The sequence below is a fragment of the Citrus sinensis genome, chromosome 1 (genome assembly GCF_022201045.2).
Source record: "Citrus sinensis cultivar Valencia sweet orange chromosome 1, DVS_A1.0, whole genome shotgun sequence".
Taxonomy (NCBI): Eukaryota; Viridiplantae; Streptophyta; class Magnoliopsida; order Sapindales; family Rutaceae; genus Citrus; species Citrus sinensis.
The window spans coordinates 5,537,671-5,551,643 of NC_068556.1; the positions used below are offsets into that span (position 1 = coordinate 5,537,671).

Consider the following 13,973-nt stretch of genomic DNA (forward strand, 5'->3'; position numbering starts at 1 on the left):
TCAGAAAAATATGGCAATCTTTACTCCACTAGTGGAATAAGCTAGCACTGTATCACCTAGCACCGTGTAGCAGGTACTGTATCAACAATCTCCCCCTCAACGATCCACACACAACTCATTCCACTAGTTGACTTCTACACATTGGTAGAGAGACATGCACAAGAGTGAATCGTGCAAAGTCATGCACAAAAGTGGAGTATGGAGCATGAAAGAAAAAATGAAGCATGCAAAGTCATGCATAAAAGTGGAGTATAGAGCATGAAGCATGAAAAATTAAATAATTAATTAAAATGGAGTTTGCGTCTACAAGATAAAGTGACGGTGAACAAAAAAAGAAAAGAAAAAAATCTAGAAGCTTCAAAGACCAATTTTGAGAAGAAGATAAATATAGGCTCCGAATCAAACTATAATTAAGTGGTGGAAACATATCAGAATAAAGAGATGTCAACAACTTAAAATATTGAAAAATTGCATTATAAATAAAAAGTCCTTAATGCATAATGGACAAGCAAAAATCAAGAGGCAAATAGCTAAAAAAAAAAAAATTATTGTAATTACTATTGAATAATGAAGGTTGCTCTTTTAACTCCCGTGGCTATAGGCTATAGTTCATTCCTCAACTAAAGTTTTTCTTAGATGTTAGAATAATCGAAGGTAGCAAAATTATTTTAATTAGTAGCACTAATCCGGTAATAATGATTGGCTTCAACTTTGGAATGTGAAGCTCCCTCATTAATGACATGCGACTGAGTTACATTACCTCATGGGGCCCTGGTTTTTATCTTCTTAAGCCGGCCGAATATACGTATAAGATTTTGATTAAATGGACGATGACTGAGAGTTTTATCACTTGGGACTTGGCTCTTCATAAAGAAGCAATGTTGCTGTGATCAGCTCTCTCTCTCTCACACACACACACATAGAATGAATCATATCAGTTTATAATTCTAGAATCAACTCAAAAAAGGATTGCAAATCACGACTACTTAATTTTATCACAACAAAATAATTACAAACAACAAACAAACACTCAAAAGGCCATCCAGACAAGCACGATTGGTGGCCTTGCAATTATTTGTATATCTTAGTAATTAATAATTCATTAAACATCAAAAGCCTAACACTTTATTCAATACATCAATAAGCTGAAGATGAGCAGTAAGCTGTGGGAAATGTCCATCGGCCTCTATGATCTCCACCGTTGATTTTCCCTTCATCTTCTCCTGCATGTAGTAAGCAACTGAGTTCGGCACAACAGCGTCGTTACTGGGCTGGAAAATAGTGCATGGTGTCTCGACCTTGTCGAGAATCTCTCTTTCGTCGCTATAAAACACAGTTTTGGCCAAAGGAAGAGCAAATTCATGTCTCATTCTTTTCAAGCAGTTTTCAAATTTCTCGACCGAGGGAGCATCTTTAGTATCCACAACAAGACGTGGGAAGCTTGAAGCCCAGCTAGCATAATTGGTTTCTACATTTGAGATGAGATTTTCAATATCCGAAGGTTTGAACCCACCTTCATAATCATCTGTGTTGATGTACCTACACATAAATTTGCAAGATAAATTTATAAGATCTCGTTTGCAGCAAATAAACATGAAAAAAAAATGGACCAAATAGTTATATAATAATTAAGAGATAGATTATTATTTTTCACAATCACAAATAAGCTTAAGCTAAGAAGCAAAAGAACCAGTCCAAAAATTAAGGAACTTGTTTGCTAATATTAAGCTTGCTAATGATTGAGGACACTAATACTTGAACCATGCGTTTAGAACTTCCATTGTCCACACAATTGAAGCAGAAGATAGAGAAGCCGGCAATATCTTTAACTAGATCTCTTGCGACCACATGTTTGTCTCGAGATCGAAGGCAAATGGATAACACCAAACGACAACTTTCCGTAGTCAAAGCAGTTATGTTAGGTAAAATATCAAAAACATGGGGGAAAAATAAACTAAAATGAAAAACAATCTGAAAATATTCTTCTTCTTTCCATTAAAGCCGCAGCAAAGTTACCACAGAATTTACAAAACATGTTTGTTTTAATTTTATTTAGCCATGAGTCAATAGTTCACAAAAGAAGCTTTGTGCATCCAGTCACCTGAATTCGGATTCAAATGTTAACAAAAAGTTATAAAGATTACTATTTAGTGGATGAAGTTTCTTATTTTCATCCAAATTTAAAAAAATATATATAAAAAAAGAAAAGTAAAAGAATCGCCCTGAAAATAGAAGTCTTAGCATATGCGCAAGTATAGGGAAAAAAAATAAATTTTCTTTTTTTTGGTTTTATTTATTTATTTTTTGATGGCTCTCTAGAGAGAAAGGTATGAGTATGTACCTAGGAGAAGTTCCAATGAGTATGAGCCTTTTAAAGAGTTCAGGTTTCTTAACAGAAGCAATGCAACCAATCATACCAGACATGGAGTGGCCAATGAACAGGGTTGATTTCAAGTCATTTTCTTCTAAAAGAGTTATCAAATCATCGGCAAAAGCTTCGTATGAAGAATACTTGACAGGATTATAAAGGCTTTGATGATCTTTATTTAGTATCGCTCCAGAGAAAAGCCAGTCAAAAGCTAAAACCCTGTAATGCTGAGACAAAACGGGTGTGATTTTGTCCCAAATAGACTGGTCTCCTCCAAACCCGTGTGCAAGAACCAGAGTTTCCTTGCCTGAGCCTATGATTTTTGCGTTCATGGCAGCCGATAGACCTTGTTCTCGTATCACCATCTTTACTGCCGGGAAAACCAAAAGCTAGAAGCAAGAAAAGAAATAATATACGCACTGCTAAGCGTTGAAGGAGAGAGCTAAAGATATAGAGCAGTATTTGGTACCTTTTTCTGCTGTTGGTTTGGCCTCTATTATATAGAGAGAAAGAGAGGGAGAGGGAGAGAGAGAGATGGGGGCTTAGGCTTATTAGTAAATACTAATTAATTAAACACAAAAATGATATTCATTTATTTGATTTCTGTTGTAATAATAAACCCAAATAGGTAATAACCAGAAACCCTTTGATAGAATGGTTTTCACATATTTTCTGCCCTTTCTTTTGTCTCTTTCGTTTTCGCTACAATTATATCTCTTTTATTTCAGGAAATCAATCCTACCCTGTTCATAAATTAATTAATTAACCCTAAAGTTTGTGGGTGCTAGTTATTCTAGTTTAATCGGTCGAATCTCTTAAAATTATAAGATAAGTAGGAATTCGAACCGTGGTAATGTGAGTAAAAAGAATATTAAATTGGTATTTGGCTTGCTATGATTAAATGAAACAAAAAAAGAACTTAATGCTTACACTTTGTTAAATTTCATAAGAAAGTATAGGATAATCGATAAATAAAGCAATTAAGAATTTCATTAAAAAATAAAAATATTAGACTTGACCATCCAGTATTCTATTAAGTGTTATCTGAAAATTCAATTTAGACATATTAACATCATGGATAAAATATGTACTCTCATGATCTGATCATATCTGAATTGTTAAAGATTTTTTGACACACACATGTATAATATGTGTGTGTGTGTGTATATATTCGGATCAAGAGAAAATCTGAATCCCAACATTATATATATATATATATGATAAGTTAGTTTGGTCAGTTAAGTATTAAAAAAAAGTTTGAATGTGATAAATTTCAACTTTTTTTTTCCTTCTTAATGACGATTTATTATTATATTATAGCCAAAAGAAGTGAAATCAAACCAATGACAAAAACAGATGAAAAAGGAGGAGTTAAAAGATTTACTAAAATTGCAATGAATTACACATGGCAATAATTAGAAGAGACAATCTCGGCACTATACAAGCAAATGATGATCAACAAGTCAATTGGAATCAGAATTAATACTGTAGCCAGGGACCGATCAGATCAAATTAATTGTGGGCAGTTGGGAATTGGGATCATTTAGTGACTTTGCCATTTGAGTCTTGAGATATGGCAATAAGGAGCCCCACACGTTACCATACTCTTAGCTACTGGCCTAGTAGCCACGCTAGCTCCCTCCAGAAAGATCATCAATCATTTTTTTTTTACACAAATAAGAATGCGCAGCAACGGAAAAGTGCAGTTGTTAATGTTGAAGTTAATGTTAATTGCTCAATTAAAGCGATTTTGAATCTCGTCCTTTCTATTTACGTTTGTGATTTGTAAAGAATACGGGTTAGTAAAAATCTTATTGATTATTTAAACAAGGACCGGTGCTACGTTACGTTTAATACGCCACACACAACAATAGTTGTGGGCTCCACCACGAGAACTGTTGCTGTGTGTAGATGAACGTTAAACGTAACATAGCGGAATCCTTAAACAAGTTCTCAAAATCTCAAATGTAAAACACTTATTACGAGTTATAAAAGAAAGTGCTACCCCACTGTGAGTGTGCATTTTATATATATGTATGGTAAACAAACAAAACAAACTCATGATTCTGTTAGTTTTTTTTATTCAAGTTTGAGTTATTTTCAGTTTTGAAATTAAAATTTTAGTGTATACAAAGATTTAGAACCGCGTTCAGTGTTAAATTTAAGGGTAAAAATAATTTTCCTCTACCTGTTTTGTGTTTCCTTCTAACCAATACAGTTTTTACAATAATTCCTTATCTCTTTTAAAAAAAAAAGGGTGGGAAATGGTTGTTTCATGGTTGTGAAGCATTTTTCTTTAATAATTTTGACAGCAAAAATTAAAGTAACAGAGTATTATGAAGACAGTAGAAGTAAGATGAAAATGCTAAAACCTATAAGAAGAAAAGTGGCATGCATCTCCTTCTACATTTGAAAATTTGAGTAATTAAATATTTTTAATCTAAATTTCATTTTAAATAATGTGTAATTTATTGAATAGTAAGTAATTTTATAAAAAAATTAGGTGAATTAATTATATTATTTTATTAATTAATTGACGAATGTTAAATCATTCAAAATATTTTTTACGATAAAAAATTTAAGATATTTATTCGGAGAAAAAAAGAAAGAAAGAAATGTGTTTCAGCATGGTAAAGAGGAGCCAATTATTGAAAATTAATAGAGGGTTGGAAGGAATGCCAACGAAGGACGAGAGAGTCGAGGAAGGCGTGCCGCCTAGTGGGGGCCGATAAGAAGACAGCACAACGATGGGAAAAGGACTTCAATGGCCGGATGTGTTCAGACGCAAAAGGGTCCTTTTGTCTTGTTGTGCCTATTTGTTTTGGCTTTTTTATTTTATTTTATTACTCGTTGAGATAAGTCCAAGCCCAACCTTTTCCGCTCATCAATGTTTTCCTTGCCCCCACCATGGTCTGGTCCTATCACAAAAATATTTTATTTCTACTTTATTTATTATTTGTTATTTCATAGGTTCCTACGCATCCACTTTTTTTTTTTATTATTATTCTTAATTTAATGATATATGATTGCCGCATGGCTTGTATAGCACAATGCTATAGGCTATAGCCTCAACATTATTGAGGCACTGATTCAAGCTTTGATGAGGCTCCTTTATTTTTTTATTTTTTGTAAAAAAAAAAGAAATTATGGAATAGAAGTTGATTTCTCATGGGAAGTAAATTTTTGAGTTAATTTAGGTAAAAAAATTTATTATGATGTAAATATATATTTTTATTTATAGTCCCATCAAATCTCAAATTCTAATTTATTTATAAATTATAGTCATTAAAAAAAACATTATATGTCTTCTTTTTTAATATTACATTATAAATTTACTGATAATACTGTCATTGGCCTCAAAGACCAGCACAATATGGTAAATGTGATAAATATATTAGAAGAAATGACTCTATGACTCAAACCTCTGCAAATACTTATAAAGACTTGTGATCTATTAAAATTGAAGTCTAACTTGAAAAATCCCTAAAGTCCATTTCAAACAAAATATGTATAGTAGGAAGAAAAATATACCCCCACACAAGTAAGACGAGACACCAATATATGTGCCTATTACTTAATTATGAAGTGGTTCGCTGCTACATGTTATAAAATATTCATGTCATTAAATTATATTTAATTACAACGTTACTTTTTTTTTTTTTTTTGTTGGAGGTGGGGGCTAATGGAATTGCCTGCGCAATCAAATTCAGTTTCAGAGGAAGCTATCCAATAACAAAATAATGAATCGCTCTCTTTTTTGTATAAATAATCAAGAAGAAATTTGAGTCTCGTATGTATGAGTAGATTTTAATTTCATTTAAAAAAAATATTAATTGAATTTAAATTGTTTTAAGTTCAAAATTTTTTACTATGCAACCACAAATTTTATTCTTAATATATATATATTGGAATCACTATGCTACCGCAAAATTGATTTAACGAATTCCAATAACTTTCTGAATAACTATCAATAAATTGTTTTACATAATATTGAAAAAAAAAATCAGCTTTGGAGCTTTTTTGGACAGCTAGCAGAGAACTTGAAACGCACAACCGGAGAGTAGAAAAGAGATGGCGGTCGACTAGTTTACGTGAACGTTTATCATTTCAAATCTATGGTCACAATCAGCGGACAAAGAAGTTTCACAACCGAAGATAACTTGTTTCATTTTGGTCCAACCAGAAGGTGAGTCAAATTAAAACACCTTTAAGATTTTTCCTTTTCCGTTCATATTGAAAAGAAAACGACGGCACGTGTACATCGCGTGATGTAGTGTCGAGTGTCAGACTGTTGATGTTGCCCCATCAATTGCGTGTGGACGGCGTAGATATATAGAAGCGCGATTCGATGAGCCTCACAAAGCTTTGGTGAGCCCAGTCCGCGCTCGTTGTAGGTCACTCCACGTCAACTGGGTGAGCCAAAAGTCGGTTACTGCTACATCAAAGATGATGTACTAAATTAGAAGGCAATCTCTATCTTACATGCACGTAAGATATATTCTCCTCATATAAATAGTGTATGTGTGAGACCTACATATTATTCATGTGAGGATAGTGTATCTTACATGCATGTAAGATAGAGAGACCCAAAATAGAAAGCTCAGAATTAGTAGAGTCCTTCACGCAAATGGTGAAATTTTAACCGAGTTATAAATGTTTATTTATCGGTTACCTCCCCTTAGGTTTATGTATTATCACTTACTTAACAATTTTCATTTTAATGAGTATTTACCTCATTTTCTAACCGTTATTTATCAGATTCAAAAGTTTTAATCAGATTAAGATTGTTTAACGACCTAATTAAGCTTCTCTTGAAGAACATTCACGTGAGCAATTAGTGGTTAATAAATAAAAATATAACAGTACTTGAACTTTAATAATACTTGATCATTAGTATTTAATAGACGCATTGTACGTGATCATTAAAAACATAGGACAGCTTCATTTGAACCATTTACGTTATTGGTTAAATAATAGACATATAGAGCACTATTTCTTTTAAATAGAGGGAAGAGTTCAAGACTTTATGCAAGCTCAAAATTTATAGATTGTGATAAATCTCGGCCCTATTTGATATATAATTCTAATTTATGCTCAGCAAACCCTTAAATTATATTATAATTGAATGAATTTAAACTTTTAGTGAACCTTTGATTGTAATATGTATATATAAAATAAAGGTCTAAGCCCTTTTTGCGTGGTATGTATTATCATTTATCACTTTAATAGCTAGTTAACGGGAAGGGAGGTGAAGGCCTATTACGTGAAACCCGTGGTCTAATTCATAATACAATAAAAATCATGGGAAGTAAGTGATAAGTGGCCATAATTCAGTCTTCGCTCGTGATAGATTCTATCCTTTTTGAGCTATTATTATCACAACGAGATTCTTCAATCGAAAATCACCACAAAAAAATAAAATAATAATAATAATAATAACAAACGAACGAATCCTGAAAAACAGATTTTTTTTAAGGGTTCCCCACCTCAACTTTGATATTGTAGTGATGCATTTTTAAATCGAAGTTTGTTATGAAATAAAAATTATAATTGTAAAATAAAATTTGATATTAGTGTTTAATAAATATAACCAGGTAGATAAGTTAATAGTAAATGTAATATAAATTTTTATTAAACAATAATGGTAAATGTTATCAGATATTTTACATCAGTAGTTTAAAAGCTACAGAAACACTTAAATGATCATAATAAATCGTGACCTAAATTTTTTTTTTTTTTAAATCTCAAATCTTATCTCGATCAAAAACTATAATAATATAAAAGAATGTCCGACGAACTCCGAAGAGAAATTCATTCCTTCAATATACTTTTTATAATAAATGCCGACATCAGATATGGAATATTGATAACAAATTCTTCCGGATGATGCTTACAGAGTATAGACAAACCAGAGCAGCCAAATTTTGGATTTTACAAACATGTCCTTCAACTTAGAAAATCTAATAAGAGCGTAATATTATATTACGTGAGAAGGACAGCATCAAAAGTGAATTTTTGGCTCATCTATTGGGGTTTTTTATGTTGTGTGCATTAGATTAACAGATACGTATCTTAGAGTACTCATTTTCAATTCTTCCAATTATAAAGAAATCTCAAGTGGGTTTTACTTATAAAGTTTAAAAATGCATCCACACCATGGATTATTCTTTGGTAATGAGTACATTAAATTAATTACCATGTCTATCTCTTTCTCTCAGCTAAATTTCCAAGAAACAGGCCTCTTAAAGTAAGCATGTGAAAGTGTCTTGTTTTGCCTAGCAGTACATGTTCAAACAAAACATGCTTAGCTAGCATCTTGCAACTTGTCGCCTTAAAAGGCCGACAAAAGAATGAGACACTGCGTTCTTTCATCTTTGGACCAAAATTGGAGCAGAATCCTCTGAAAGATTTTGTTGACCAGTTCTCGGCTGAAACACTGCAACAATATAACATCAATGAATGCTGCCGTGGCTCTTTTTAATTTTGAGCAAGATTAATGACTCTTATGTTTTGTACACATTCAAGAACAAAAATATTGACTTCTTTTACCAATTATTATCTTTGCTTTTTGGACTTACTGCTCTCAAGTCTAGATAACTCCTCAAACAAGTCCAATTAATCTTTAATAATAGGGGAAAAGGATGTATGCATAAGACGACGACAACAAATAATCATCAATGAAACGTGGGGAGTGAAATAATGTTAAGGCTATACATGTCGTATGTGACATTTACTGGTTATATATTATGATCATATATAGTCGGAGCAAATTAAAAAATGCTTGAAGATTATTTATTGAGCACTGTCAAAAAAACTTTTAGAGGAATATAATAAGACATATTTGGATGATTACATAGGTTGATCAAGAGAGGATTCAATTTCTATTTACATAATACTTTTAAAAGAATTTATTAACTAGATGGATTTGCAGAGGACATAATACACCTCTCATACCTAAGTGCATGTATGAAATTATTGGGTAAATTTTTTAAATGTAGGTGTGGGCAGATCCTAATATAATTTTAAACTACTTATCTTCTTAAGAGTTGAACTTGAGCGACTAACCAAAAAAAGATGTTAAAAGCCACAAAGTTGTTCGGAGACTGAATTTCAAAATAATCACTCATTTGAAAGTTTACTATTAGATTGTGGTCATATTTGAGATTGAGATGTTGTATTTTTTAAGTTGCAGTTATTGTAGAAAAAAAACTATAATTAAGAAACATAAATTAATAATATGTAGTGAATATAAATTTTAAATAATAATTTTGACAAACTTATTAAAAATATAATAAATTTTTCATTATACAAGTGAAAAATCATATTAATATAACTTTCAAACTACAGCAGTAAATGTTTACTAAATACTTCAGTGCTTTAACTTGTAAGTTACAGCTACTCAACCTCAATTCTAAATATACCATATATTGATATTATTTATTTAATAATTAATAGTGTATTGTGTCCGCATGGTGATAAGAACATCCCACGTCAATTATGCTTTGTTAAAAAAAAAAGATAATTTAAAATTGGACTACTTGACAATCATAACATAAATTCCAAATCTCCTCCGAGATTTTCTTCCCAAAAAAGAAAAATCAAAAAGAAAATATATATAGTTCAATTAGGTTAATTTTTATCTTCAACATCACTGAATGGACCGAATAACCACTATGAAAAAGACTCCACAATATTGCTATGATTACGTTTTTGTAACAACTTTTTAATGAGTGGATTGGTTGGCGTATCGATAACAGTAACCACCTTTTTACATTAATTACGGTCATTAATTGTCCGAATAGCAACAAAGTCAAGGCCCACCAACTCCAACTACGTGCGCCTAACCGTGACTCCTACCTAAATCCTCACAAGTTAATACAAAAACGGAAAAAGTTGTTTGAAAGTTAAATTTATTCGATGCCAATCGAACAACTCAACTGGCGCTAACGTTATATCTTTAGAACTGCCTGAGCAAGTGGTCCGACCACCGACGATGCTATATTCTCGTGAACTTACCATGCATAATTGATTAATTATACAAAGTCTTAATTTGATTTGATGACCCCTACGTTGTTTTTTTTATTTTTTAAATCACCAAAAGTGGGTTTCACAATTCTAAGCTATATTTCATATACCTTACATCTATTTACATGAATAATGAGTGGACTCCACACCACACATTATTCGTGTGAGTGGATGTAAGGTATATGAAATGTAATTTAAGAAATCTTTCAAATAATTGTATGAGAACTACAGTTGAAAATGATTATATTTTTTTGGTAGTTGTTTTTTTTTAAAAAATTTTTTCATTTAAGAGGTTGAGAGGTGGATAAAATTTAAATTATTTTCTTTTTTTCAAACCATTGTCTCGATCTCCAAGATTCAAACTTAGAGACTTCTATTGTCTTAGAATTCAAACTTGGTGCTACTATTTTCACCAGAATTCGAATTCGATGGCCAACTAAATTAAACCTCTTAAAAATTTCTCAGTCAAGCCCTGTAGATATGTTGAAAAGCAACATTAAAACATTATAAGTACATAGCTTATACATAAACAAGAATATACAAATTAAAATCCCTTGAACAAATCTGCTGCGTGTATGCATTACCACCAATGCGGATTTGATTTTCTTGTAGACACACACACACACACACACACACACATGAGAACGGAGAACGTCACTGCCAATTTGATTGCTTTAATTGTCTTGTATGAAAACTTTCCCACCACATTATTATCAGGGGCGGAGCTAGTATAAGGCTAGAGGGTGCCATGGCCACTGTAGAATTTTAAAAAATTTTAGAGTTTCTAAAGAAAATGTGAAAAATTAGTGTAAAATATCTGTATTGACCCCTGTAGAATTAGAATTTTACATATATAATGGCATCAAAATTAAAATTTTAAATTGGACCCCTATAGAATTTTTCCCCTAACTCCGCCCCTGATTATTATCATCATCTACGATAGACGGTGCTATGAAATCCGATACGATGATGGTCAATGCCATAAATTTATACGTGCGGTTCAGTGAACCCGAACCTTATGGAGTGAGATCAATAAATAAGTTAGTTTGAATGTTTGAAGAAGGCCCGGCAATGTATTGAATAATGGGACAAAACTAATAGGTAGTTTTGAAGTATTTAAAGCTAAAAGGTGTGAAAGAAAGCAAAAGGCAGCTGCCATGCCACCAGTGGCCTAACCCTATTGGTCTCCAGCCATGCCATGGACAATCAAAGAAAATGACACTGTCTTCAAGCATTCATAACTGCGTTTCTTCAATCATGAATATCGAATTCGAAAATGAAGATTAATGCAAAGAGTTGTGTCAAAATTTAGTTTCTTTCGAAATTAAAGAGGACGGTTCCTAACGTTATAAATAAATAATAAATAAATGATAGGAACCGGCAGATCTTTATATATGTGTGTGAGGCTACTGTTAATTTGTTCAAATAGAAACGACTGCACGGACCGTACAAACAGATCAGACGAGCTTTCAAGTCAGCTAAAGCAAGCTAGCTTCCAGGTTTAGTTGGTGCTTGTAAAAACTGCTTTCAGATTGGCACGACTTTTCTCGTCGTTTTCCTTTTACATGGCCTGCAAATTAAGTCTCGAGGGGAGTAGTTTGCTCACCTACTAGCTAATGATCAATTTATTACAAACATAAAGCATATAAGGTTAATGCTAAGTTACATACATGTACCTTACAACCCTCTCACATGAATAGTGAATAATGTGGGTCCACTCACTATTCATGTGAGAGAGTTGTAAGGTACATGCATGTAACTTAGAGGGATCCAGCATATAAATGTTGGAGGGCCGGAGAATATCTAACATTTGCTGTGTCTATTCCTTGGACTAAGAATATAATTAAGGTTGTGATGTAGGAAGGTTTTAGAATATTTTAGAATATTGTTATTTTAGTCCTTTTTTTTTTGTTATGTTTTACATTTTAATTAGAGTTTCATTAGTTATATGTTTTAATCTTTTATTTTTAATATAATTATGATTTAGTTTTCCTATTTGAGTTAACTTATCCTATTATAAATAGGGAGGTCTTGTTATTATTATCATCATCATCATCATCAATTCATTTATTTAATAAAATTATCCCCCTTTGTTTTTTTAATAAAAAATCTCACAATTGTTGAGTCATTTAGATTAAAATAATATCTAAAATCATTTTAATTAGACCATTATCTAGTCACGTTTGCCTACAATAACATCTAATTTCAGCTCTAAACAACCAGTGTCAGCTTGACAATGTGTTTTTTTTTATCCTATCAATTCGTTACTTCTTTGATGTCAGGTTAAGTCAAATCTCAAGTATTCTTGGATTAACTTTTGAGTATGAGTTAGACCAACCGACTTCTATATGGTTCACACTATCTTTTCGCATGATAAGTATTAGTAAAAAAGACCAGTCAAAGAGAATATCTCACATCCACTAAGAACACAGACAACACTCAACTCTTTAGTTAACTCATGATCTGTATGGACTGTACCTGTAGGCTTCAAAATTTACAAGTTCAAAATTTGCAGCCATTATAATTTTAATCAACTTTCTACTTTCCTACTTTTTGTTTAAGCGCGCTAATTTACTTGACTTGATGTGCACAGCAAGGCCGTCCAACTTCTTGGCTTCTTGCATGTGTTAAGTGTGTTATTGTACTGTACGTACATTGGGTATTTGGGTCCTCGATAAATCATAAGAGTATACTTGTAACTTAGCTCAACTAGTAATGTTTTACAATAATACAATAAATTTGAATTTGAATCAGCTTAAATGAGTGAAGAGTTGGTTTGATTTCTGTTCATGACAAAAGAAAAGAAAATGACATAGTTTGGGGCAATAAATATCCTAACTTCTACAATGTCCACATTCCCACAATAACTACTAAAAAAGTGACATTCAATGCTTAATTAGGAGCAAACTATAATGACATTTGAGACATGATTGAGCTATAAATAAAAATTTTGATGCAATAGATTAAAGGAAAATACTCATGTGAGACAATTTTTTGCCTTGTCACCATGTTTCTTTATTTATTTATTTTTTTAATTTTCATCAACAACTAATTACAACATGTACGTATATATAATCCAACATTTCTCTTAAAAATAGGATTAAAAAATTTAAAAAAGTATCTTGTTATTTGTTAACAAGAAAGTGAAGGAAGATAATAAGTGAAATATAAGCTAGAAAAACGCAACGCTCAGTTTTTTTATGCCACCTACTTATTTCCGGATTTATTGATGAGTTACGGTTACGAATTTAAATTCAATGCTGAACGAGCTTTGTGCTAATTTTTTTTATAAAATTAGATTGGTAATTATTTGGATAAAATTATAAATATAATTATAAAAATAACTAGCAAAACCACATTTGTACAACGATTATAAATATAATTTGTACATATGGGTGACAAAAATGTCTTGCTAGGCCTACTCAGGACGGTGGTGGCAATGGTACCAATGCTAGTTTAATTCACTTGTGATCGTGACAACTATGTAAAGCCCCATGTTGCATGTTAACTTGTCTGTAACATGTCCTGTTCTTTTTCTTTTTCTTTTTTTAACCTGATGAATAAGTTTCCTATTGTTGCA

General features: G+C 31.8%; 1 protein-coding gene across 1 annotated transcript; it reads right to left on the reverse strand.

Moving 5' to 3' along the window:
* Positions 1–967: 967 nt before the first annotated feature.
* Positions 968–2,894, reverse strand: LOC102623058 (strigolactone esterase D14). The gene is made up of 2 exons (XM_006475666.4): positions 2,342–2,894; positions 968–1,539 (listed from the first exon to the last, which is right to left on the reverse strand). Exons 1-2 carry the CDS (start codon positions 2,731–2,733, stop codon positions 1,110–1,112), a joined length of 822 nt encoding a protein of 273 aa, XP_006475729.1. The 5' UTR covers positions 2,734–2,894; the 3' UTR covers positions 968–1,109.
* Positions 2,895–13,973: the final 11,079 nt, after the last annotated feature.

Coding starts and splice junctions, on each gene's coding strand:
- LOC102623058 (XM_006475666.4), bottom strand. CDS start 2,733: ATGGTGATACGAGAACAAGGTCTATCGGCTGCCATGAACGCAAAAATC. Junction 1,540..2,341: donor CTCATTGGAACTTCTCCTAG/GTACATACTCAT, acceptor ATTTATGTGTAG/GTACATCAACACAGATGATT.